The 27844-nt window shown below is 40.2% G+C and overlaps 1 protein-coding gene across 2 annotated transcripts in view; it reads right to left on the reverse strand.

Moving 5' to 3' along the window:
• The window catches only part of map3k5 (mitogen-activated protein kinase kinase kinase 5), an 85407-nt gene that overhangs the window by 45405 nt on the left and 12158 nt on the right, over nucleotides 1-27844 (reverse strand). The window contains exons 2-7 of one of the 2 annotated variants that reach the window (XM_042224713.1): nucleotides 24142-26136; nucleotides 17988-18127; nucleotides 14225-14248; nucleotides 8168-8361; nucleotides 4291-4459; nucleotides 2065-2171 (exon numbers count right to left, since the gene is read on the reverse strand). In XM_042224713.1, the coding sequence (XP_042080647.1) occupies nucleotides 2065-2171; nucleotides 4291-4459; nucleotides 8168-8361; nucleotides 14225-14248; nucleotides 17988-18110 (617 nt within the window). In that variant the 5' untranslated portion in view covers nucleotides 18111-18127; nucleotides 24142-26136. The remainder of the gene's footprint in view (nucleotides 1-2064; nucleotides 2172-4290; nucleotides 4460-8167; nucleotides 8362-14224; nucleotides 14249-17987; nucleotides 18128-24141; nucleotides 26137-27844) is intronic. The other variant, XM_005931565.2, reaches the window with a different exon arrangement.

A 27844-nucleotide genomic window follows, 5' to 3' on the forward strand; every position in this document is an offset into this window, starting at 1 on the left:
CAATACCAGCGACACTGTGGAGAAGACACATTACTCAAATGTCAAGGGTTGCAAAAAACAAAAACACACACTAAAAAGCTCCTACTGTAACATTTTTCATTAAAGTTTTTATCTGTCAAACTGAAAATGTGTGCATGCTGCAGGGTTTCTGCAGGAAAGGTTTCTGTGGGGTCAGCTTTGGCTCAGTGGACTTTCAGAAAACCTGTTTTAGCCTTGCGACTATGGCTATAGAACACTTCTCCAACTCCAACCCCCGACGCATGTGGCAAGGACTCCAGACCATTACAGACTACAGGACCACCAAACCCTCCCCGCATCCTCTGATGTCTCCTTCCTCAACGAGCTCAACAACTTTTATGCTCGTTTTGAGCGAGGGAACCCCACAACCACAACCAAAGCAGACATGACGCCAGACCACCAACCTCTGACTCTCTCCCCCACCGATGTAGGAGCGGTGCTGAGCAGGATCAATGTCCACAAGGCTGCAGGTCCTGATGGCATCCCCGGGCGTGTTCTCAGAGCGTGTTCTGGGGAGCTTGCAGGAGTGCTGACAGACATATTCAACCTGTCCTTGGCCCACGCTGTGGTACCGGCCTGCTTCAAATCCACCTCCTTAGAGCTTAGAGCAGCTGGTCCTAGCACACTTCAAATCCTGTCTCCCCCCCACCCTGGACCCCCACCGATTCGCATACCTGCCAGAACAGGAGCACAGAGGATGCAGTCTCCATCGCACTGCACTCTGTCCTCTCACACCTGGACAACAACAACAACACCACGGTGATTGGCCTCATCAACGGACAACGATGAGGCGCCTACAGGGAGGAGGTGGATCGTCTGGCTGAGTGGTGCGACAGAAACAACCTGCTGCTTAACACCGAGAAGACCAAGGAGCTCATCGTGGACTACAGGAGGAATGCTGACCCACATCCACCCATCCACATTAAGGGGACGGCTGTGGAGCGTGTGAGCAGCTTCAAGTTCCTGGGAGTCCACATCTCCGAGGATCTCATCTGGACGACCAACTGCTCCAAGCTGGTCAAGAAGGCTCACCAGCGCCTCTTCTTCTTGAGGACTCTGAGGAAGAACCACCTGTCCTCAGACATCCTGGTGAACTTCTATCGCTGCACCATCGAGAGCATCCTGACCAACTGTATAACAGTCTGGTACGGGAACTGCTCTGCCTCGGACCGGAAGGCGTTGCAGAGGGTCGTGAAAACTGCCCAGCGCATCGCCGGAGCACCACTTCCTGCCATAAAAGACATCTACAGGAAGCGGTGTCTGAAAAGGGCTGGGAAAATCATCAAAGACCCCAGTCACCCATCACATGGACTCTTCACCCTCCTGCCCTCTGGGAGGCGCTACAGGAGCCTCCGGACTAAGACCACCAGGTACCGGAACAGCTTCTTCCCCACAGCTGTCAGACTCCTGAACTCTGCCTCCTGACATCTGACCTCACTTAAACACATGGACTGAACACACCTACACACACCCACAACCACCTACACACACAAATGGACAACTGTACCCTCATACACACAATAATAACATGGACTGAACCACCACTCACAACCACTAACACTTTATATAGCCTCTGTAGAAATTATCCACATATCTCACTTATCTTAACTGCACTACTTTATAATTCTGTGTAAATAATCATTCTGTACAATACAATAAATTTTAATTCAACAACTGTTTATAACCTGCATATCTCATATTTCTGTATAGTTTTTTATTTCATATTTATATCCTGTTCATAGTCTGTACATACTTATAGTTATAGCATATTCATAACATACTTCATACCGTGTACATTACAACATACCATAATAGACCCATTTCTGTAATATACTTACATTTCTATATTATTGCTAATATATATTTGTAATATATCTATATCATGGCTAAAGCACTTCTGGATGGATGCAAACTGCATTTCATTGCCTTGTACCTGTGACATGTGTAATGACAATAAAATTGAATTCTATTCTATTCTATCCTATGCAGGTTGGTGGTACAGGTTTACACTGTGGATCTCTATGACACGTATGCTTGTTGCCTTACCGATTCAGAGCAAACGCGTAGTGGAACTTCACATGTGGATGAGCCATGGGGTCAAAGGTCGGAAGCTTCTCCAGAGTCTCTACCAGCTTCACGATGGACTCATAATCCTAGAAGGTAAGAAAAGATCGGCTATTGAGCTGTTCCTCCTGTCACTGGTGTATCTGACATCAATGACACTCTTGTGATGTCACAGCTTTGCAAGTTAAGGAAAAGAAAAAGAAAGGAGGAAGACATTTGCCTTCAGCGCTACCTGGCAGAAAGGTTTTCAGAAGTCACAGAAGATAACATTAAGTGCACCAAAGTCAGTGTAAGGAGCAAGTTAAATACGATCTTGTAGGAACACCACCGGTCACTGCTGAGCACTGTGGGACTAGTGCCCATGTACCTCGGTTCCAGTGCCCTCCAAACACACACTCTCTGACTCATCAGTGTATTTACTTGCTGCTTTGATCCTCAAGGGAGAGTTTCTGATGTCCTTTTATTTATTATTTCTGAGACTCAACTGTCTGTGTATCACAAAAAGCACTTCAATAATTGAGCTGCCTCTTCATCACATTTTTGTTTCTTGTAGTCACCAAAGCCAAAGCACTTTGAATAATTCAGCACATCCTCAATGCTTATTGTTCTAATTAATGATTCATTAGACTGTGCACTGCCTATGGTGAGTGGGACGATCTGGACAGAGAAAGCCATGGCAATGCGGAGACTAAAGAGGAGAAAGAGCAGAGCGTTTAAGACGAACAGACCAAACGCTTCGCCTAGAGCACTCTACAGGCAGTCTGCAAATGGCCCCTGTTTGAGAAAGTGGCTCTGGTAAAGGGATGGTGGAGATAGATTGAAGCTGATTCAGTAACCTTGCTTAAAATTGTACAGCAGATGTGTACAGTAGTTTCTTTTTCAAGGTCAGGGACATCAGCACGCACATTCAGTGCATCGGAGTTGACAGCTGGTTTAAACTTGATAAGGTTGTGGGTGATTAGCTAAATGCCTGAACGTTTATGGAGAAACTTTTTGGCATGCCCTTTTCAAAGTAAAGGCGTGGTGAAATTACCACGTTGAGTTTTTGTTTTGTTAGTATTAAATAGTAACTATTTGTTCCCATTTTTGGTAATTTTATAACATAATTACAATCACAAATTTTAGGAAATTGGTTATCAGAAAATGTAGTAGCAATTAATAAATCAATACATTAAAAAGTCAATTGAAGTTAATTGTTATCTGTGGGCATTTGCTCATTTTTTCTAGTTTATTGTAGTTGAAAAATCTAGCTTAGTATTCACTGCCATGAGGTCATGCTTAGACGCTGCCAAGGAAAATCAGCTGATGGTTCAGCTGTATGTTTCTCAATATGTAATTCTCTAATCTCATATAGGGCGTGCCATTTAAGCCATTTAAGCTGTTTAGCCCGCCCACAGTTACAGTTTCGACAAGCAGCAGTGTGAGCCATCTCCACCACAGCCTCTCATTTCATGCTGTTTCCTGCCTAATCAGTGTTAGGGATTGTTGTCACTGACACCTGCTCTGCTCTGCTGTGTGCTGGAAGTCTTGCTGTTGCTCTCCCTGCCCTTTGCATTCCAAGTATGCACGATGAAGGGAAGTCCCAAAACAGAGCCATGCCAGCAAAGATTACGGCAAATTGAAAATAACAATCTTCTCGTGACTATACTGGTTCTGGCTGAACTGAACGTTTTGTACTTTTGAATGTTTGTTCCAAAGAAAACAAGACATCAGCTTTCCTAGGAACCTGTCCAGGAAATGTGACGGGTATTTTTCAGTATTTTTGAGATTGTTACATAGAATAATAAATCATTTAACTGAAACTAAACAAATACATAGCCAAAGTTTATTTTTAAGACTGCTGCCTTATCAAAATCGGCCTATCATGAATATATTTTTTTTTTATGATTTTTGATGTTGTAGCACAGATGGATGTTCAGATTAAAGATAACTGATGTCCTTATCTCAGGCACACAGCTTTGGCTTGCACTGTGTGTTTATGAGGGGCAGCCAATGAGAATAAAAGTGGCCTAAAGGAGGAGAAGCTGAAATAACTCATTTCAGACATGGAACAAAAAGGGAGGGGGGGTGCACCAAGACCCAGTACATGATAAACAAGGACCACTGAACCACAGCCCCTCTGGTTGAAATACCCAAAGGCAATACACATAATTTGACAAATGACAGCAATATGTTGGTGTTCAGAAAGTCCACACCCGACAGATGTACCTGGATGTCCCTGTACGTAAGCAGCAAATTGATGACGACATCAACTGAAAGGCACTCCACGTTGTCCAGCCGCTGCTGGATTCGGCTCAGCTCTGCAGCCAGTTCCAAGCCAGTGTAAAGCTCCCGGGCTCTACGGATCTCATTCAGAATCGTCTCACGGAAATACTGGCTGGAAGACACGAATACAAACAAACATGCGTTTATAGAAGGAGAAGATTGGCTTGCATGTATATGATCGCCAAATAGCAATACAAAAATTTAGCAAAAAAATGTTTTGCATACTTTAGGATCTGCTCCTTCAACTCTAACACAATTGGACTTACTTCTTTCCCTGCATTCTCACACTGTTTTGCATAATTTCAGATCATTCCCCAGTGAGACACGAGCTATTTTCATCTCATATAAGTCATAAATTATTCACTGACAGATGAAGGGACCAATAAACCTGATAACTTCAGATATTAGTTTGATGGATTTAAAAGCAGAGCAGACAATTAAGACAGTTAATTAGCTTAAAGCAGAATTACTACCAGAAACCATATTCTTAAGCTCTTAGTTGTTCTTGAAAAAACACAAAGGGATGAGCAAAAGAATATTAAAATACGTGAGGCGGTTCAGGTGCTTCCCATATGGAAACGAAATAGTAAAAACGTATGCAAGACTTGCATAAGATGTGGCCTACTTCATATAGTGAATCATATAAGGCTTAAATGATTTACTCATGAAAGTGGCCACTTTCTCATTACTTTCATATATTGTTTTAATAAGTATCCAAAACATACAAGTTTCATTTATAGAATTTTTCAAAGGATCTTATATCTGTTTTCACTCTTGTATGCTTTTCATACAAGTTTCACACAAGACAGATACAAACTTTATAAGATTTATATTTACCTTTTCCATATGGGTTAGCAAAAGCCTGTCTGTAGGATCTTTTAGATTTTCACCTTTAAAACCGCAAAACTGAAAACCTTCAGAAATCCTGTGAATTTGGACCATCTAAATTCAGTTAATTAGTATTTTCCAGTTGCAAATTGTGTCTTTTTTAATGCTGAATTTCTTTGGCTGTTTAATCAGCAGTTTGCAAAGGATAACCTTCTCATAATCGTCTCATTTTGATTGTGGAAAAACCATGTGTACTGGCATTAAAACTCAAAAGACTGATGCAGATTATTGTCACTCCCCAGCCTCTTGTATGCTGAACGTAGTGTACTCTAGCTTAAAATGATAATATTAAGACCTAAATGCCAAATAATGACACAGTCTACACTCTCTATTCACATAATTAAGCCTTATACACAATTTTGAAAAGACCCATGCAGTGACGAGGATTTGCTGCCATAACCCCGAGCCAATCCTGGGGGTCAACCCTGCTTGCAGGGAGTGATTAAAGCATAAATAATAACCCAATACAAGCTCTGTTATTAAATAGTAAATGTGTTTAATATGAACAGTCCGGCTAATATTTTCCTGTTTAGGTTGTTTTTCATAAAATATGAATAACAAATCATGTATTCGCATATTATGATCTGCTGCAGATGATCAGTTGGGTGTGTCCTTGCTGGAAGGAGCAATTTTAAAGACATAAATACATATATTTGCTTCATGTGAGACGGCTCTTGTAATTCAGTAAGCTTATCTGTCTTCTTGAGACTTCAAAACATGGTCTCGACTTCAATATACACCAAAAACAATATAGTGCAAACACTGAATTACAACTGTAGGATCTTCATACTTTCCTTTATGCCTATCTCCAGGAGACACAGCCTTCATCAGTCTACATGATTTTCTTTTCTGCCTGTAAAACCTGAGTCACTATTCCTGGAGATGGACTAGAAATGACTGGCTGCTGTATCGCCTATTGGCAAGAAAGCCTAAAATATTACCCCAGCAACTGAGCCAAACAAATGTGGGTTTTTTCTTCTTCTCTGGTTTCAAAATGTAAATTACCATGTAAGTAAGGCTGAAGGATCCACGCAAAAAAACAATTAGAACAAGTAAAAATAGGATGAGTGGGATAATAAAATAAATGCCTGGTGTGCTGAAAAACTTCTAACAGAGCTGCTCAAATATAAACATAATGTTAAAATGCTAAAAATGGTAATGCTACAACAGCTCCTTCCTATTTGTGAACGTTCACCTTAAGTTGCATGCAGTATAATGTAATTTATGTAATGAAGCAATCATTTGGGCACTGCTTACCTTTATGAAAACATATCACAGAGTCATATTGTGGGCATTTCCCATGCATATTATGACTCTGTGATAAGCAATAGTGATCTTACAGTGCTTTCAGAGGATCATCTTGTCAGGAGCTTTAAATAGATTTTCTTTCTCTTTTGCTTCCTTTTTCTCAAACCCATTGCTGTACTGTCAGTATGTCCTTCATTAGTAACACTAGACAACCTAAATATAAAGCTCTCAATACGTTCACTAACACTATTTGTCTCAGCAAAGCCAAAATGCATTAAGGTTCAAATCTCTTCTGTTTCAATGTGTAGAGTTTACAAAACAGAAACTTTGAATTTTTACAAAAACAAAAAGGAAAATTGTTACAGGAAGCAAAGTAAATACAGAAATAGCTAAAGCTAAAGCAGAAACTATATTTACTGTATTGCATTTAGCCTAGCTGAAAAACTGTGCACACTCTGATGAAACATGATAGTGGGCACAGTCCTAACAGCTAACTTCAGATTGTTATTCCACACAGCATGCTGTTAATGTCACTTCTAGCAAAGCTCTTGTTGTTAATCTTAGATTAAACTACTGTCCAATTTGCAAACTATAGATTAATTTCACCTGCATTTTCCTCTAAAAGTTGTTTTAATGATGTAATTATTGTTTATACTGCATAAATGTGGTGTAGTTGAGAGACCTGGAAGAGACATCGAGAATCTTTTCATGAAGAACCGACGGTGCCAAATATGTAAATTAATATAGTATATGTTACCCATTTCAGCATAATAAAATCTGTATAAATGCCCAGTGGCATGATACGAAGCGAGGGAATATATGTGTTCAAAGTTTTGACCAGTGCATGTAAAAAGGTCATAACAAGAAACTGGCTAAAACGTAATCCTCCAAGGACAGCTCAGCGGCTGGACATGTAGCAGAAGATTTATATTCCATGGAAAACAGACTCATTCGTTAAGGGTTAAAGCAAGCATGCATAGAAAACTATGGACCAAAGAGTCTGTTCAAAAGTCAAAACGAGTGTCAAATCTTTGTAAAAGTACTGATACTATTTTATGTCATGTTATATTTTTGGACATATATTTTATGAGAATCCACCATGGCTGGTGCAACCTTTCTGGAACAAGAGTTTTATCTTTGTGTTGCTCGTTTTTACGGCTCATAAATAATGAAAAAAACAAAACAAAACAGGTTATTGCCCCCTACCACACCACTGCTGCACCACAGTCATGCACTGACACACAAAAACCCCCCAACAATATTTCAAAATGACAGGCAGTCGATTTTGCAAACTCAGGTGCAAACAAATCGGCTATTGCACGCTTGTTTGCACCTGAGTTTGCACCAAAGGAGTAGCAAACTTGTCCCAGTCGGCACCAGTGCAGTACTTTCAGAAGCTGCATTTTTAGGTCATAAGCAATGTCTTAACTAGGCCTAACACAGCTATCACAGTGTTTCTGTGTTTGCTGTGCAGGAAAATCTAGCTTTTATCATTAGTCCTTTGTAGAGCATTACTGACCTCATAACCCGGGTGTTTCTATTGTTTAGCATCCCCGCTTGTACGCTATTATTGTTGAAATTTCTGGATTGCCTCAATAGGAAGTTTAATTTCACTTAATACAGTTTATATTTCTATTACAGCTGTCAGATATAAAGCGGATATAAATAAGCAAAATATACTTACTGGGAGTTGGCTTGCGACACTTTGAGGAGCTGGATGAAGCGGTCCAGCAGAGGCATGCAGATGGGACCCAGCAGCATCTCGAAGCTGGGCTGCATCAGCTCGGTCAGGCCCTTCATCAGGCTGCCCTCACAGCAGTACACCTTATTCTGAGGTGTCACCATGTACGGGATGAAGGTGTAGTTAGCTGAGCATGTCTGTTAAGAGAGGAAACAAAGTTCTGGATATCAGATATCAGCACATTTAAACATCTGTGAAATTTCTTTTTGTATGCAATTGTAATATTTGCCCAAAATATGTGTGTATTGTTTTTTTTTAAATCATAAACCATACTCAGTAGTCTTTTAAATGATATCTATAATTTACTTTTAATTTACTTCTCACCAATTTAAAAGACTGATGTGAGCACTCAAGGTAAAGTTTCTGCAAACAAACATCTATTTCGATAAGTTAGGCTTAGTAGCTTTATGACAATATATGAAACTATAAATCAATCCATTTTCTTCTCCTTATCCAATTCAGGGTCACGGGAACGGGGGATGCTTGAGCTTATCCCAGATGCCATGGAGAAGGAGGTAGGGGTAGACCCTGGATTCAACCCAAAACCTTCTTGCTGTGAGGCAACAATGCTAACCACTGTGCTGCCATTATATGAAACTATATGTATGCAACTATATTTGTAACATTTACAGACTATAATGTTAAATTTATACTAAACTATGTGTAGATACAGCATCAGATTTTTAATGTTTATTGTAACATCTTTGCATAAACTGTAATAATAAATAATAAACAATAAAACCATCTTCAACTTTGTTCTTTCTATCCGTTTTGTCGCATTTATGCAAAATAGGAGCTGGGCGCTAAAGTCTCAAACCTTAGCTTTACTAAAGTGTACAAAAAAGATAGTAAATGAGGTTTACTATCTATCAGAATATATAGCTTCATTTAAAAACTAACGTATCGAAATTGTTCAATAAACTCAACTTCCGGATGATTTCAGTGACCTGTGCAATGAAACATTACATTGTATAGGGAGGAAGCAGATTGCCTGGGGGGGAAGTCTGCAGTAATTTCCCCTATTTGAAATGGTTTCGGGTAATTACATGAACCTTAATCTCCGATCTCCCTATTCACACAGTAGTGTTTATGTAGCACTGTCTTCAGTGAACTAGTCTAAACAGGCAGCAGAGGAAGGTGAGATATGCAACAGCTTCATTAGGAGGTGCTGTCTTATAACCACAAACACTTACAGCACCTCATTTTCAAATGTCACTCGCTCAAGCAGCCTAGTGCACAAGAAAAATCGAGCAGCAGCAGCTGAAGTCTCCCTGCTCACCTGCTGCAAAGCTCTACCCTGTTCTTTGCTCCAGCTGTGCCATTATGGAGTAATTGTGTTTCAAGTCTGTTTCAGGTTTGGCCGCACTAGTAGCATTTAAGGCCTTTTTCTTTATTCACTTAGCTTTAATACTCGACAGCCGTTATTGTGTATCTGTATTTGCTTTTTTAACTTGACATTATTTACACCGCATTCTTGATGTTTCTGTTGCGGCGGCCCACCACTGCTGAATAAACAAAGACGAAACACATGCGTGCGGTGTCTACAGACAGAGGAGAGAGAAAGAGCGAGAAAGAGGCAGGAAATCCACAATTAATATCCTCAAGAAACAGCACAAGTCCTGTCAAGAAGAGCTATTCTCAGAGTGTGAGATATGTGGTGAAACAACACGAGCATCTGAAGGCGGTTGGGCTGCAACCCAGCTGCATCCTGATGACTTTAATAATCTATCATGCTTTCGGTTTTTCAGCAACCTCAAAAATACACTGCTGCTGCTGCTTTCAGTGCCAAAAAAAAGGAAGTAAGAGGAACATGTGGCATTGAAGCAATGAAAGCCAACCGAAGATAACTACTTCCTCCTGTACAACTGTGGTTCATGACATCACCAGTAACTGCAGCGGCAGTGTGTGCCTTTCAAAACAAAAAAAAGACTGTGACCCCTATTTCTTTTACGTGTAACCAGACAGGTTGCAAAATGCTGATGCTATATTTAGCTTCTTTGTGCGATTCATGCTGTCATGGGGCTCACATGACAGATTTGTTTTCACACGCTGATGCATATTTCAGTGCGGCAGCAGCTGCGGGTTATTTGAAGCTAACCTCCAGTAGTCCTTTACAGGTAGCAGGTTTCCGAGCTGATACACATGTGACAACTCTGGCTGATGAATCCAAAGAATAAGCCAGGTATTTACAGAGTGAGTCATCTGTTTAGTCAGTCTTGCCAAAGATCCATCTGCTCATCTTCACTTTCAGCATCAATGTTCTCGAGCAGCCTACTCACTCACCTTCACAGAGCCTGTTTACACTCCTTTAAAATGTGTTTTGGACAAGTGGACTAAAGCACTAAACACAACCTGCATTGCTCCTGAGGTGTTGCGGGGCACATTTGGGCTCTGTATGCTTTTAAATGTAAATCATAATTTGTCCTGAACTATTCCTAAGCAGGACAAAAGATAACATGTCACGGTGTCCATTCTTGCCTGCAGCTCATGAAGCATTTTGCTAAAAAATATGGAGCCTTGCTGGCAACAGACCTAGCTTTTAACCTTTGTTGTAAATGATAATCAATAACTGAACATGAATATAGGAGAATATCTTGGAGACACATGTGTAAACGACCATTGACTCCAGTCAACAGTCTCCATGGATGTTGTTTTGTGGGTTAAAACCAGCCATCTGGTCAGTCTAGTCAAATCCCATTGCAATGTGAACCAAGTACTACCTAATTTAACCAACAATCAATGCACTTTCAGTCTGAATAATGTCTTAATGTTAAGCAGACATTAAAAGTAAGAATTGTTTCAAAAATTCAAATCAATGTCTTTAAAAATTATATTGATATTTAATTTAGATGGGAAATGGTTGCAATGATGCAAACATTTGTTTGTGTGAGCTTCCAGAAAGTTGAAACCACTGTTCCCAGATTCTGGCAGGTCACCGTGGTGCTGTGGTTAGCACTGCTGCCTCATAAGAAGAAGTTTCTGTTTGCAGGTCGTTTGTAAGCTTTCAACGACCTGACAGAACATCGTTTCACTTTTCAACCAAATCTTGATGATGCTAAGATATCTGGCGAAGTTGTAAATGGGCTGTCCCACTCGGATCCAATAGCCAGAGATACAGGGTAATCGACACACACGCCTATGCTCCTATGGGCAGCAAATGCAGATAGAAATAAGTGGGGAAAGTAAATGAAAGTGTAGTGACACAGAGGGACATTTGTGTATGTAATTACAGTCATGGGGCGATCGTGGCTCAAGAGTTGGGAGGTCGCCTTGTAATCGGAAGGTTGTCGGTTCGAGCCCCGGCTTGGACAGTCTCGGTCGTTGTGTCCTTGGGCAAGACACTTCACCCGTTGCCTACTGGTGGAGGTCAGAGGGCCCGGTGGCGCCAGTATCCGGCAGCCTCGCCTCTGTCAGTGCGCCCCAGGGTGGCTGTGGCTACAATGGTCTTGCCATCACCAGTGTGTGAATGTGTGTGTGAATGGGTGGATGACTGGATATGTAAAGCGCTTTGGGGTCCTTAGGGACGAGTAAAGCGCTATATAAATACAGGCCATTTACCATTTTTATTTTAATTGAACATACACAATGAAGCTAATTACCTGGATTTCAGTTATAATGGTAGTGAGCTACACACACAGTTACAGACAAGTAGGAGCACATGCTTTTCTCTGATGAGAATAATCAGACATATCTGCAGCTGCAGAGTGTATTTTAAAGCAGTCACCAAAAAAAAGAAATGTATTTGCAGCACTACAGAGGGAAGATCAACCTTCTGCTTCCTAAACAATAACAATATATGCAATCAGGACCTTAAACCGAAGATCTTCTTGGGTTTAGGGAAGTTTGAACTGCTTCTGCTAACTCCAGGTGAGTGTTACTGTTACAATGCTTCCATTTGCTCTCACCACTGTATTGTTTTTCGGCTTAACAAGCAGCTGTTTCCAGTCAGAGTTTTTTTTACACTGTACACAACACCAGATAACTACTGGGTTAAAGAGTAGCAGATAAACAAAGGGGCGAATACAGCAGGTAAAAACGGTGATACTTCCCTCGGGCAATTGAGAAGACTAAAAACAGAGGGGCTACTGGCGTTTCATCAGATAGCTTCTAAAACTTTAAGTAAATGATAACGGCGCTCTATAATGAGGTCACTGGGCAGCTCGGTGACGCATGTTCTCTCTGTGTCTGTGGGGTTCTCCCTAGGTACTCTGGCTTTCTATCGCCGTCCAAAGACATGCTTTGGACTTAATCCTAAACTGCTTGTATGTGTGAATCAGAGTGTGAATGTCTGTCTCTCAGTATCAGCCCTGCAATACACTGGTGAGCTGTCCACCCCTGACAGCCAGATTAGGCTCCAGGCCATGTGACCCTAAACTGGTTTGGAGGAGGAAAATAGATGGATGAATGGATGTGTAATTATTCTTTTTCTTTGAATTCTTTCAAAAATAAAAAAATGAAGCAAAAATCTGATGCTGTGATAGCTGTAGCTAACAAGTTCATGATTGTCATACAGAAGAATCAGGAAGGTACAGCACATGGAACCTCCCTCGGTTCGTTTGTGAGCCTTCGGTTTCACTAGATTAACAAACAGCTTATTATTAGCAACATGTTGAATAAACCCTGTTCATCAGATAAACAAAGAATGGATAAACAAGTTGAAAGGAATGGTTTGTTATGTTTCACATGCAGCCCTGGTTATTTAAATACTTGCGTTTGAATCATTAGTTCACTGCAGTTCCAAGGTGGCAATGCTGAGTGTTTGCTTAGATCATTATATTGCTTATATTATAGAAAGAAATGCCATGTGGATATGTTAACAAAGTCTTGGCTGAAAGTCTGGAACTTTTTGGGAATGAAAGAGAATAAGGAAGACATAAAATTGCTATTAATTATGGTGTTTGCAGGGGGAAAAACATCTGTAATAACATTAAATTGAAGGGAAAGAATGATCAAAAAGTCCAGTATTGCAATTTAAATGCACTTTTACCTGCACAGATGGCTAGTTAAGAGCCTGTGCACTGGTGCAGAGTGCATTTAAGTGCATTAATACAAGCAGGAAAGAGAAAGAACAAAGACAGTAAGTACACATAAGGGAGATCAGTAAGCTCACACTCTCATACTGTGAGTGATAATCAGCTCTCCTCTTGGTACGAGCCAGTGTCAGAGAACAGTACATTTCATGTAGCTCTCCTTTCACTGTGAAAGCCACTTAGGAGAGCCTTTTATCTGACTGCTGAACATGGATTACCGACCGCATCTGTGTTATTGACACAATTAGTGCGCAATTTAGAAATGTAAGTCAATCCGAATCAGTTCATCATTTTTAAGATGACAAACATTCTTTACCTTTGGTCTCTGAAATAAGAGATTTTGCAGCTTATCTGTGCTGCGAAAGCACATTCAGTGGTTGATAAGACAAGAAAAGTTGTACATATTAATACATTGTAACAAGGCTCATGGGTCTGCAGAGAAACTTCAAAAACAAAAACAACAATCTTTGCATGTCTGCTAAAAAGGCTTTACTTAAAACATATGGTACAGTGGGTGACTCTATATTGATCTACTAATTTTAGGAACTACAGTATGATATGCAAAGGACAGGATTTCCTTAGCTTTAAGGCAGCACCTTATTTGAATACTGCACTTTTTGCAAGTCAAATTCTCAAAATGCTTGTGCCTTTTTATGCAGATTGTGGCACTGCAGTCACTGTAACTCTCAAAGCAGCTGTTGTCTGAGACGTACATCTTGAAAGTGGAAGGGAAGATGTTTTCATTTTACATGAAATCAAATATTTATCACAGCTTCGAAACAAAAGTGGGCTGTGCAAAAGAAAGCCTTTACAATAGCGAAAAGAGAGACATAAGGCAACAGGACACTGTGCTCCCTGCACGCTGTAAAAAGCATATTCTTTGCACTACACAATGTGTGTAATGTGTGAGCAATGAGTGAGTAATGTGTGAAAGGCAACGGGAAAAGAAAGAAATGCCTCGTGTACTTACAGTGTTCTTCTGGCAAATTATCTCCTGAAAGAAGAAAAGAGAGAAATCCATTTAGAAATTCATCATTAGCATTTTCTCCGAGGCAATTTAAGTTAGATATGATGTTACTGAATGACACTTCAATTCAGTACACCATACCTGAGCTACAAACACTTTGTGAGGACGACTTGTATTTGTGGATATTTGTTGATTTCCCAACAGCTGATTAATATTTCTAGTAAACCGTGATGACCTATAGGATGACTTTAGATGAAAAATTACTTGTTTGTACATGGAGAAGTATATGGCAGTGAAAGGAAGCATAATCAACAAGTGTACACTGAGACTTAGTATATATACAGGGAGTGCAGAATTATTAGGCAATTGAGTATTTTGTCCACATCATCCTCTTCATGCATGTTGTCTTACTCCAAGCTGTATAGGCTCGAAAGCCTACTACCAATTAAGCATATTAGGTGATGTGCATCTCTGTAATGAGAAGGGGTGTGGTCTAATGACATCAACACCCTATATCAGGTGTGCATAATTATTAGGCAACGTCCTTTCCTTTGGCAAAATGGGTCAAAAGAAGGACTTGACAGGCTCAGAAAAGTCAAAAATAGTGAGATATCTTGCAGAGGGATGCAGCAGTCTCAAAATTGCAAAGCTTCTGAAGCGTGATCATCGAACAATCAAGCGTTTCATTCAAAATAGTCAACAGGGTCGCAAGAAGCGTGTGGAAAAACCAAGGCGCAAAATAACTGCCCATGAACTGAGAAAAGTCAAGCGTGCAGCTGCCAAGATGCCACTTGCCACCAGTTTGGCCATATTTCAGAGCTGCAACATCACTGGAGTGCCCAAAAGCACAAGGTGTGCAATACTCAGAGACATGGCCAAGGTAAGAAAGGCTGAAAGACGACCACCACTGAACAAGACACACAAGCTGAAACGTCAAGACTGGGCCAAGAAATATCTCAAGACTGGTTTTTCTAAGGTTTTATGGACTGATGAAATGAGAGTGAGTCTTGATGGGCCAGATGGATGGGCCCGTGGCTGGATTGGTAAAGGGCAGAGAGCTCCAGTCCGACTCAGATGCCAGCAAGGTGGAGGTGGAGTACTGGTTTGGGCTGGTATCATCAAAGATGAGCTTGTGGGGCCTTTTCGGGTTGAGGATGGAGTCAAGCTCAACTCCCAGTCCTACTGCCAGTTTCTGGAAGACACCTTCTTCAAGCAGTGGTACAGGAAGAAGTCTGCATCCTTCAAGAAAAACATGATTTTCATGCAGGACAATGCTCCATCACACGCGTCCAAGTACTCCACAGCGTGGCTGCAAGAAAGGGTATAAAAGAAGAAAAACTAATGACATGGCCTCCTTGTTCACCTGATCTGAACCCCATTGAGAACCTGTGGTCCATCATCAAATGTGAGATTTACAAGGAGGGAAAACAGTACACCTCTCTGAACAGTGTCTGGGAGGCTGTGGTTGCTGCTGCACGCAATGTTGATGGTGAACAGATCAAAACACTGACAGAATCCATGGATGGCAGGCTTTTGAGTGTCCTTGCAAAGAAAGGTGGCTATATTGGTCGCTGATTTGTTTTTGTTTTGTTTTTGAATGTCAGAAATGTATATTTGTGAATGTGGAGATGTTATATTGGTTTCACTGGTAAAAATAAATAATTGAAATGGGTATATATTTGTTTTTTGTTAAGTTGCCTAATAATTATGCACAGTAATAGTCACCTGCACACACAGATATCCCCCTAAAATAGCTAAAACTAAAAACAAACTAAAAACTACTTCCAAAAACATTCAGCTTTGATATTAATGAGTTTTTTGGGTTCATTGAGAACATGGTTGTTGTTCAATAATAAAATTATTCCTCAAAAATACAACTTGCCTAATAATTCTGCACTCCCTGTAATGTTTTTTTAGGATTTTTTTTTCATGATCACCATTGTTTAAAGAAAAAAACTGAGTATAAAAAAAGCTGCCTTTAAAAAACAATTTGGTGGCCTGATAGAGATCTGAGGAAACTGTCTAAGTGAATTCTTTCAAAGCATGGTGAGAACAAGTTAACCCACAGCCAGCTAGACGGGTGGGCACCATGGCAGACCACAGAACAAAAAACCCCTCCCAGATACCACCAGGAGCAGGAAAGAACGTCATTTGAAACAATTTTCTTGCCATAAAAAGCAGACATAATACAGCTGTGAATGTCAGCTTTTTATGTTGTGTTTATTTTAAGACACGCCTCCCCTGACTGTGCAGGCTGTGCATTATGGGTCGACTCTACAGTTTGTTTTCTGGCTCATGACCCTTGTCACCACAATACTCCTCCCACTAGACTAACTAAAAGAAAAGCGTCAGTGTTCTTCTGCTGCAAGTTGCCTACAGCAGGCGATTTTAAAATGTGTTCTGCGTGGGCCTCAGACGGTTTGAACCATGCCTTTGTCTGCAGTACAGAAACTACAAGACTCACACCATTGTTACATGCTGAAGTAGTCTGACATTTATGGTAAATAAACACAGCTTTGGTCAATACATATTGCTATTAGGGATTGAGTAGTATGCACTTTATTGTTACCTGCAAGCACTTTCCAGTGTAAAACTTCCAGTGTATTTAATTATCTAAATTGTTGCTGAGGAATTTGATGTTGCTTTGTGGCGCTCATAAAAATATTAAAAAATAAATCTCTAAACCTCAGCAGCAATGTGGCTTTCTAAAAATCATAAACAAGACCACAAAAACAAACAAACAACATTTTGTGAGCAATTTTAATCAACACTTGGTTCCATTACTTCAAGTTTATAACAAGAAGCAGTTCAAGAGTGCAAACCTCCTCCAGGCCAGCTCGTTCTTTGGGCATTTTGTATGGAAATTGTACAGTATATTGTATACAGTCATTTTTTTTTCTTTGTAAATTGACTTTAAGCAGTATGAACTTTTTTGCACGATGACCAGAGTAATACACATCTACATCTTCAGCAATTTGTGATGTGTGTAAAAGTGTGCATTGTGTCCACAATACCCACCACACTTGTAAGTATCATAGTTTCCAAAGTTATAAGGTCTTTTTAATTTTAGAGCAATAAATCATTAGGTTGACCTCGAAGACCTTGGTGGATGTAAGCCAAATTTTAATGGATTGTTAACGTGACCCCTCTCTACACCCCTACAAAGTTCTAATAGAATTAATTCCAAACTTCTTGAGCACGCTCACAAGCATGCACTCACACAAATGATACCGAAAACACAACCTCCTTGTTGGAGGTAATTAGCAGCAGAGCTAACTGTAGGAACAACATTAGTGTTTACACCCTATTAACGGTCACTGGCATGAGCGCCATGTCTTGGTTGGACCTATGCTTCATTCTGCAGGATAGTTGGGCACCTTGTGTTGCCCCTGTCTTTCTCACTGTCTTTCTGCATTAACAATGTCAATGTTAAATAAGTAATCTATTTAAAAATAAATTAAAAATGCAAGGTTTTTATTATAAAATTGGAAAAGTTACCCAAAATTTTCTACCCTTGAATAAAATCCTACACTCAGACCAACACGGTGTTTGAGGGCACAATCTCATTTCTCAAAACAACCGAACAAGAAGGCCGCTAACTGGATTTTTGGAAGGATTGTCGAAATTGACTTTTAGGGTATAACATTTTTAGATTTTCAGCTGTGATGCTGCCTGTGCTGAGAGTATTTTTAACAAAGAAGCCTGAGCTGCTCTGAGGCACAAATATATCAGCATATATTGGCTTCTGTTCATGATGGCGGCTTACCTGCAGAGACTGGAGAGCATCAGAGTTAGTGTCGCAGTACAAGATGATGTTGTTGGCCATGCTGAAGCTTTCTCTCACTCCCAGGTGGTAGAAGAGCGAAGGCTGGCGGAAGGCATCTGTCATCTCCACCACAGCTATGTCTGATGATAAAAGAGAGGTGTACGTGTTATAGTGCGGTTCAGGAGTGGAGCACAACAGTCACGACTAGCTTTCTTTGGGTTCTGCAAGTACAAGTAAATACACACCATTCTTAGAATATCATAAGCTCTAATAATGCAGTTGCATAGTACAGGCAGAAATATCTTTTACATCCATTACCCAACCAAGGATGTTAATTCACTGCTGTAACAGCCTCCCTCTTCTGTTTTTGACCACATTTTGGAATCTGGCTACAAATATGTGGTCCTATCCATCCATTCCTTTACCTTTTTAGAAATGCCTTAACCCCAACCTTTTTTAAATTTTCTTTGTGAAACAGATTTTAACAATGTTTATTAGAATCTCACGACCAGTTTGGTAGCCTAATGTCACAATTTCAACTCAAAAATCAACTGATTGAAAACTCATTGTCTGATAATTGATCAAAGCCATTCAAGCCACCAGTTCTAAATCCACCCGCCACCCCCAATATTGACCCTTATCTGAATAAATCTCATTAAGATGTTATTTGGCTACAACTAAACTGCCCATTGGGGATCTTTAACACCAACTTTGTCTGCTGTTGCTCTGGGAGAGACATGGATACAGCTCAGTGGTTATTAGTGATCGGCACGGCTGTTATTCATGCTGTTATCAGCTACCGATTTGCATGTCAGTGTTAAGCTATCTGCAAGCTGAAAAACAGATATCATGAGATGAAGGTAGCTTTACTCCTTTTTTGTCCAGTACACTCAATAATCAATAATGCACCATCTGCAGTAGGACTCAGCCATACTATCTGGGTCAACAGGTCAAGCAAATATTTCCACTCAAGCAAGCAGGTCATCTAGTAAAGAGTTCCTAAGGTTAATGTCCTGTGCAACAGGCTGTGCTGTTATGCAACTGTAAGCACTGGACTTTCACCAAAGCTCTCACTCACTGGTCGGCCCCTGCAGTGAACAAATCTTTGTATGACGCTGTCAGTTATGGTGGGCATGCAACATTAAACATGCTCATCAGGATTTGGAATAAACATGATGGTGTTTTGCAGACCCACACACGAGGTAGGGTGGTACTACACGTTGTTTCCAAGGTCGCCCTGAGCAACGGATAACAACAAAAGCAAATCAGCCCGATGGCTATGCTCCAGTTATGACAAAAGAGCTCAGAGCTACGGAGATAAAGCTGCACCCTGGTTTTTCATCAACTCCAACTCTCCAACTCTTTTGTGTCAACAAAAACATTACACGGAGCTGAAGAGCAGATATTGTGCGACTCTGATGGTCAAATCTTTTACCTCTAATGGGTCTGTTCAAAAGCTGGGATAGTCCCCCCCCCTCCACCATCACGACCTTGAATTCGATTTTCAAACTGGTGCTCAAGCTAATGGACCACTACTGGAGGAAATCACAAACACATTCAGTCATTCAGCTCAAGATGCTGTCAGATTATGGGTGGCTCAGTTGTGGAAGAGGAAGCATGACAAGTGGATGACACATCAAAGATTAGTGCTATTATTAATGCTTCCACTGGTTTTTGAAAGATACCAGTTAGTCAAGGTACTATGCAACTGTAGAGACGACTGCTCTCCTTTTAAGTCTACAGTTTAGGAATAGACTACAATCTGAAATGATATCACAGAAATGATGACTCGGCCTTGAGCTTTTCTTTAAGTATTAGAAGCAAATATTTTCAGCGTGGTGACATTACTATAAATTAAAAAAGAATAAATCATACATATGCTTTGAAAGATTTTGTCTCCACTATGTTAAAAAGCTGAGAACAATTAAACGATTACAAAGGCAACAGCCAATTTTGGTGCTGGTATAGCCAGCCGACACCCGTACTGAGACTTCCTGTACAAATCATCGCCTGATTGATTTTCAGCAAATCCAGTCCTTATTTTAGACATGCAATTAAAAAAGGATTGGTTAATACAGCTCACACTATGAGTGGTCTACAAGTAGAAACCAGAAAGTTTCAAATACCAAAAGTCTTTCCACCAGAATCTGTTGATATGTGTTGATGTGCAGAAATCTGAGTACAATCTACAAACTAACTGTGATTCACAGCAGGTGATCAGAAACAAGGCTCCGAATGAAAGCTAGTGTTGCTAATGTGCAGCGAAGTGGCAACTTTTAAGATGTAACACCTATAACTGGCAGCTAACTAAGCTCTTATCGCAGCTTCTTGCATTAACATTTTTAAATGCAACATGATTTCTCTTTAAGCGTTATTTTCACCAGGAAGTAAAACTCCTGAGATACAGTGATAGCGTCCTGGGCCAAGAAGGGCAGCACAAATCCATCATGTTTTCTGAATGGCACAAGAAAATGGAGCTTGTTAAGCTGAAGCAGCTCTACAAATGCATTGCGTGCAATCAAAGCCACTGACACAACCCAATCTATCAAAGCAAATTACTCAAAGCAAGCAAGTGCAGGCTCATAATTTGAATGTGCAGTTAAACATCAAGCAGCCAACATGACACTTGGGAGAGAAGCCTATCAGAGATTGGCCGATTGCAGCACTGAAGGGGTTTCATCAGGGCCATGCAGCTCCTCGCACTCATCATCAGAACATGCAAATTCAACCAGGAAGCAGGTACTTGTTGGCCTCAAAGGTTCTCATCATTAAACCCTTCGTTCACACCAGGGGAAAAAAAAGCCTCATATTTTCATCCCATCAGAGTACCGTAGCCGTAGGACAGCATTTTAAGCTCTATGGCTTCTGTGCAACGATGTGGAATTTCAAGAGGGATTTCTTCTCTGGATGAGCAGCGTCTTCACATCGGGATGCTGCTCGCTGATTAAATGAAACTCATGTTTCGCTCTCTAACTTGCGAGGCAGACGGGGAAGGTACACTTTAATCCTAGCTAAGATTAACAGCCAGTTGTCAGTTCTGCATCCCTGATGCACTCATGCGACTATCACACATAGCATTTAGAACATTCAGACATAATTAAATATTGGTCTATTGGATTTACTCATTGTTAGCAAGACAAATAGGTTGCTCACCACGGCTGATTTTTACACAATCCCAAACAATCCTGGGCATATACATGATAAACGGCTGTTTAGATTCTTCTTCTCTCGACTATGCATACAAGGTGCCGCTGAGTGTCAACATCCAGACGGCACAGGTTGTCTGCTGAATAAAACATAAGCTTGTCTTGTTTTTCCACCTGCAGCAGGCTCCCATCAATATTACATCTGAATGAGATCTTAATGCAAACAGGCCATAAAAATGCAATAGTATAATATAACTCACAGAAATATGAAGCAGCAGTGACTTGGGTGGGATAATTTTGCTTTGTGCTGCTTGGAAATTTCACCTGTTTCACAGAAATGGGTCTGAACAAAAAACATGTTTGCTGTTTGCTACACAGAAGGGCTAAAAAGTGATGAATAACAGCATATGGCGTTCGCATATGATGGAAAAAAAAAAAAAACAGGCCAAAGTGAGTCTTGTTCTGCCCACAGAGTGAGGAAGAGCAATCAATTCTCGTAAATGTTTTGTATTTATAACACTTGACTAGCAGCATATGATGTTGTCAGTGCTTATTTCAGTTTAGTCTAATTATAGAGAACGCACTCTAGGTTTTACTTAGAAGCTGCTTATAATGACGGTTACAAACTACCCTCTGATTTTAAATTCCAAAAATGAAAGCAACTGTTTGTTTGTGTCCTGCTTGAGCGGTTAAATCTGTCTACTCATGCAAACATTATTTTTTGTGTTCAGTTGGTAACCAATTCAATACTGATAACGTGCAACATCGCAGCAGGGATGTGTTCAGGAGTATTCTTGGGCTAAATTTTGATCTGGGGTGACCACAGTGGGTGGTAACAGTCACCACAGGCACACCACACAATCGCTGACTATCCTGTAAATGGTTGGGGCATTGATTACTGCTTGCTCACTGTCATGTCAACGCAGCGCCATAACCATTTATATTGGAACTTGAGGTCTACCTCACTCTCTGCCGTCTTCTTCAACACAGTAAATGTCATTTCTCAGACCCCAAAAACAAAACACTTCACTGGATTGAAGAAGAGTAGAAGAAGGTAAAAGATAAAACAAAGGGATCGCAGAGGTTTTCTTGGGGAACTCGCTTCTTTAAAAAAAAAATTAAAAACTGTTAAAGCAATCTCCCTCAGTACCATCTGGTAATTCTTGCTCTGCAGCTTTGATGCTTCACAGAGGTACTTCTTGAGATCTCCAGCCCTGCAGGTCATGCTGCATGTGACAGGTCATAAAACTTGGGAGGTGCACAACAAGCTAGAACAGCAAAGTAAAGCATGCAACAGCTGCAATATCCCATGTTTAAACTGCCTGTAAGCGTTAACTTTCCTTTTTTATCACAATATCTCTCTACATTTGTTGGTCTTACAGGAATGCATTTTAACAGCACAGTCACCTCTTTAAATCCTAATAATCTTCTGAACTTTGACAACAATTAAAAAAGCTTAATATAAGCAAAGTTTGTATAGAAAAAGCCCATTAGTCTTAAAGGCATGGCACGGCTTACATAAACAAAGCTTGAGTGAAAAAAACTATCTGATTGCATCTTATTCTGTATTGTAAAGCACTTTGTGAATTTTGTTCTTGAAAAGCGATAAATAATAAATAAACCTTCAGTCTGTTCACTGTGGTAGAATCTTCTTGCTATGGTGGAAGACAGAATGTATATTTTTAATAGAAGTCAGGGCAGCAGGGTGGTGCAGTGGTTAGCATTGTTACATCACAGCAAGAGGATTCAAATCCACCAGCTAAAGCCTTTGAAGTTTGCATACTCTCCCTGTGTTTGCATGGGTTCTCTCTGGATACTCTGACTGTCTCCCAGCCCAAGACATACATTGGGGTCGGCTTAATTAGCAATTCTAAATTGCCCATAGGTGTGAAAGTAAGAGTGATGGTTGTCTTTATCAGCCTTGTGGCAGACTGGCAACCTGTCTAGGGTGTATCCCGCCTCTCATCCTAACAGCTAGCACAGTTCCCGCCCCTTCGGCGAAACTGAAGCGGAAGAAGATTGGCGGAAGGATGATAGAAATGAGCAACTCTTCCCTTTCATGAACAGCTAGCTTACTTCCTCTTTTAATTCTTGCTGGTTCCAAGGAAGGCTTGGTTTCCCAGTACAGTTAATGATGCAATTACTAAAAAGCAATGACAGCACAAATACTTTCAAGTAGCTTTTAAATTGCAATGTTAAAAGCATTTTGGCTAGTGTGGTACATTTTGTAATTGTGGATATTGTGGATGACATTACACAAGGAAACAGAGAACAATGGTAATCTGCCCTCACAGGAAAGTTGGAAAGTCAGTACTGGAAAGTGTTGCCCCTGCCTACTATACAGAATCCATAGCTCAGAGTCACAGACCCATTGCAACAACAGCGCAGGGACTTATAATCCTTATAAATATTAAAAATATTAAAAACAAAAGAAGTTTCAGATTCCAATTCATTGGAAGTGTTTCAGCTCGCAGGTTCATAGTAGGCTTTTTAAACCACATTAAGGACAATGATTCCAAATTTCAAAAGGCACGAAATATATGATAAACACAGCGACTGCATTTCAATAGCACAGGCTATGAATGTTTGTGAAGCGTGTTCAGATGCCATGATTACTTACCAATGCAACAGCAGAGTGAAATGCATGCCAATACAGCAGCAGACCTGCCAACATAGTGTTGACAGAAGGCTTCGTGAAGCCTGCAGAGGAGTTACTTGAGACTCCTCGTCACCCTTTTCGCATACAGTGGCACCTTTTCACCGCATCTGGTGTTTTACAATCACCTGGTATCACCAGTAAACTGAAATCTGTCTACATCAGTGAGAGATAAGACATGCAGAAAAAAATGTAAAAAAAGAAATGAAGAGTAAAACATTCATACTGATGCCCTGATAATCCTGCTACACCTCCTACAGTTGGACCTGCCAGTGTGGACCAAAAGTAAATTGATTCCCTCGCCTACTGCTCAAAGCAGAGGAGGGAAAATAATTCAATACTCTGAACATACTCTCTCACAGTGTTTGACTCTCAGCAGCACTCGGCCTGGTGCTGTAGGTTCATCGGGCCTCAGGTGAGCAGCTTGGAGTGGAGGGCTTCGAATTTACTGGAGACTGTTCTGGTGTCTGTTGGCTTCTCTTTATGGATCCTTCCCAGCACTCTCCAGAGATCCTCCACCAGCTCCACATGCTCTTTCTGAAGAGGAGCTGGGGGATCAGCTCCATCTAAAATATTATGATCTAAAAAGCTCTGGAGCATTTTCACATGGATCTGGATCATTTCAGCAAAGCAGAGTCTTTTGTCTCTACTAGAGAGCACATGATTGGACACAGAGAAATCTATTTTAATGAGAGCAGGTTGTGGAGAAAAATAAACAATTGCTACCAGCAGCCTAAAATCATAAGCTATAAACAATACTGAGAGATTGTGTTTCAGCTATGCTATACATCCCTACAGCTGTAGATTAAGGTGACCTGTTTTGCTCACTCCCAGCTACATAATTTTATTTTGGACTCTTACAGGAACAGATTTGCATGATTCCCTACAACAAGCCCTCCCTCTAAGCTAACTTTCTTCTGATAGATTTGCCCCTTACAAACTTAAGGTGTGAACATCAGATGGATAGGGCTGCTGTGCTCAAAGCCAAAACTCAATAAAGTGACCTCTGTGTATAGATATATAGATTAAAGAATTAATGATTTATCAAGGCAGCTACAGATACAACATGTAAAACTAAAACATTAAATCTACATACATCAAACAAGTACTGGTGGCTTTCTAGAAGGAAAAAATGTACATTTCAAGTGCTGATTTACAAGGACTACAACACTTTTTAAATTTATATGAAAGCTGGATTGCAAAACTTGACTCTTTATTTGAATTTAGAAGTGAAGATTTGAAAATGAACTTCTTAACGCAGTCAGCATCACGCTTCAGTTCACATCAGCTGTCAGAAGGTGAAGGGTGAACTACATCAGATCCCAGGACAGCTGTGTGCAAAGTCTGACCCATTCTTCTTGAATAATCTTTCCGAATCATTATCTGAACCTCCCACTGTGTTTCAGAGCTTTAAATATTTACTGCTGATAACTACTGAACCTCTGTAGCCACTTCATAAAATGTGTACATCATTAGAAAAAAAATTGCTGCCCAGAAATCTGCCCAAAAATGAAGGATATCGTTAATAATCATTAAAGATATTGATCTATAAATCAAATTAAAGGTGAATAAATGTGAATATTGGTATCTATCTAATCCCAAAGATGCTGTATAAGCTTGTACTGGCCCATTGGAAACTTTAGTAAGTTGCAATGCAAGAGTGATTTCAGTTCACCACAATTGTTCCATTACATTTCATGCGTCCTACGTCATCTAGCCGGGAAAGAGGAGGATACAGTGTTTGCATGTGTTGGTATGTGACCTTACTTTGACCTGATAATATTCCATATTTATGAAAATGCCGTTGACTTGTCATGATTGAAGAAATGCGATTACTGTAGCGGTTTATGCCTCGGTCACTCACGGACCAACGGCAAGTTTGACTCTACCAAGAGAGATAGTAACAGCGCTGGCACAGTGAATAACGCTTCGTTACCATCTATTACATAACAGCTACATATAAGAAGTTGTAACCATAGCGACTGTGAGGAAAACTGCTTTGAGTGATGTTAGTGAACCGAAGCCATCAGTGTGCATAGTAGTTGAGGTTTTTTCCCCTGTATGTCTAATGGAAAACAAGGTAAACAGACTCGTATTAGTGGAGCAAAGTGCAGCTGGAGTTTTACCCTGAAGCCCATCCTACACAGAGGACAGGCAGATGCTTAGAAATACCATCTCCATGCTGCTCTGGAAATATCCCCCTCCCTTGAAAAGGAACCTTCGAGAGCATAAAGTCCAAACAGTCTGCCAACTTTCCAGGAACAGCAGAGGATGCTTGTGGTGCTCTTGCATGCTGGGCCAGTGTGATGTTTACCTCTGGTGTTTCAAACGATGTTTAGCTGTTTAGCTGTCAGGTTGCAGAGACAAACAGGATTAAAAGCTTCAGACTTGTTTATTTGGTGTCATACAAAAGGTATTGCTCAACGAATTACTGCAGTTAACCGTGTTCTCAGACCACAAGTGTTTATACTGTAGCCGTTCTGAGCTGCCACACCTAAACGCAGTATAAAAAAAAAGGAACTTTTGTACTGCGTTTCTCTGTAAACTTTTATTTTGATCTGTCTATTGCCTAAAGGCACCATTGAGCTACACAGTGTGTTTTAGATTTTTATCTTTTATGCTAAGCACATTGAGTTTACATGCAATGAAATGCGCTATATAAACATAACTGACGCTGACAGAGACAAAAAGCTCCAGAGGGGTGTTCTGTGCTACAGGTCAAATAAACAGGGGATCACAATGGCGTGTTATAAACTGAAAACTTGGCTTGAGTTGATGAAACAGATAAAAATAATGACTTATTGAATTTAGTTTAAGTTTGATTAGGTTTTCTTGTTTTGGTGTCTTTTTGTTTTAAGTCCAATTTATCGTATTTGTTTGTTTTTCCCGTTTTTTTTTAAAAATTGTATTTATTTTACTGATCTATGGTTTTGTAAAGCACTTTGGCCACCCTTGTTGCTTACGAATCTCATAATCAAAATTTATATTGACATTAAAAGAAACCTTTCATGATTTTCTTATTTTACGTATTACACACCCAGGATCTCCTTTTTCGTTTGGATACCTTAGTATGGTTATCTCATACATAACCATACTAAGGCAGCCAATCAGATGACAGTTGGCCTAAAAGGAGGCTGGACTTACGGGAGACAGTGGACACAAGGAATGACAAATGAATGGATTGTTAATGATGCAAAGCTGATCTATTTCCATATAAGAGCATAGCTTCAAATAAGTGAAATGGATCCATTATAGGAACTTACAAACAACTCCACACTAATTGCTTTTTAGTTTTCCTGTATGAAGCACTAAAATAAAAATTTTAAAAAATTAGCTGCGTTTATATGTGAAAATGAAGTTTTCACAAATGAACTCCACAAGTTGTTGAATCCTGTAGTAATTTGTTTCTCATATACAACAGATAGCCATCATTCTCACTATTGTAAGTAGTCTATTGGGTGTGGTGTAGGGTTCAGCACACCCACTGAATTCATGTGATTACTTGCACTACACTCATATGGGTGTAATTAGACATTACACAGAGTTTGAAGAAAACTAAGCTATCGACCAGCTCCTATCTGACTGTGCTGGTTAGTGGTCTTACACGCATCTTTGCTGAGTAATCGAGAGATTTCAGAGTTGAAGTGCAGGTGTAAAAAATCAGCTTTAAAAGTGATGCACAATTCCAGGTAGTAACAAGGCAGTGCAAGTTAGTTCCTTAGGGAGTCTCCATTAGTCACATGGAATAAAATTTTTACAAGTTTATTTTTATTCTTTTGTTTATTCTTGCAGGAGAATACAGAAAAACTGCCTTTTCCCCTCAAAATAAACCCCTAATACTGGTGAAAAAAGACCATTCAAGTCTTTCAGCTAAGCTTTTCTGTTTACAAATACATTTCTTCTCCCACAGGAGAATATGGGACATATGAATGGATATTCAGTCATCTGACGCCTCACCTAGCAGCGAGAGATTAATGTTCCCTTTATTTTTAGACCCATGTGCTTGAAAGAAACAACCCAGAAAAAAAGATCATGATGCAGGAAATGAGACCCGC

This window comes from Haplochromis burtoni, unplaced genomic scaffold, assembly GCF_018398535.1.
Source record: "Haplochromis burtoni strain Fernald_Lab_line unplaced genomic scaffold, NCSU_Asbu1 Contig_147, whole genome shotgun sequence".
NCBI classification, from domain to species: domain Eukaryota; kingdom Metazoa; phylum Chordata; class Actinopteri; order Cichliformes; family Cichlidae; genus Haplochromis; species Haplochromis burtoni.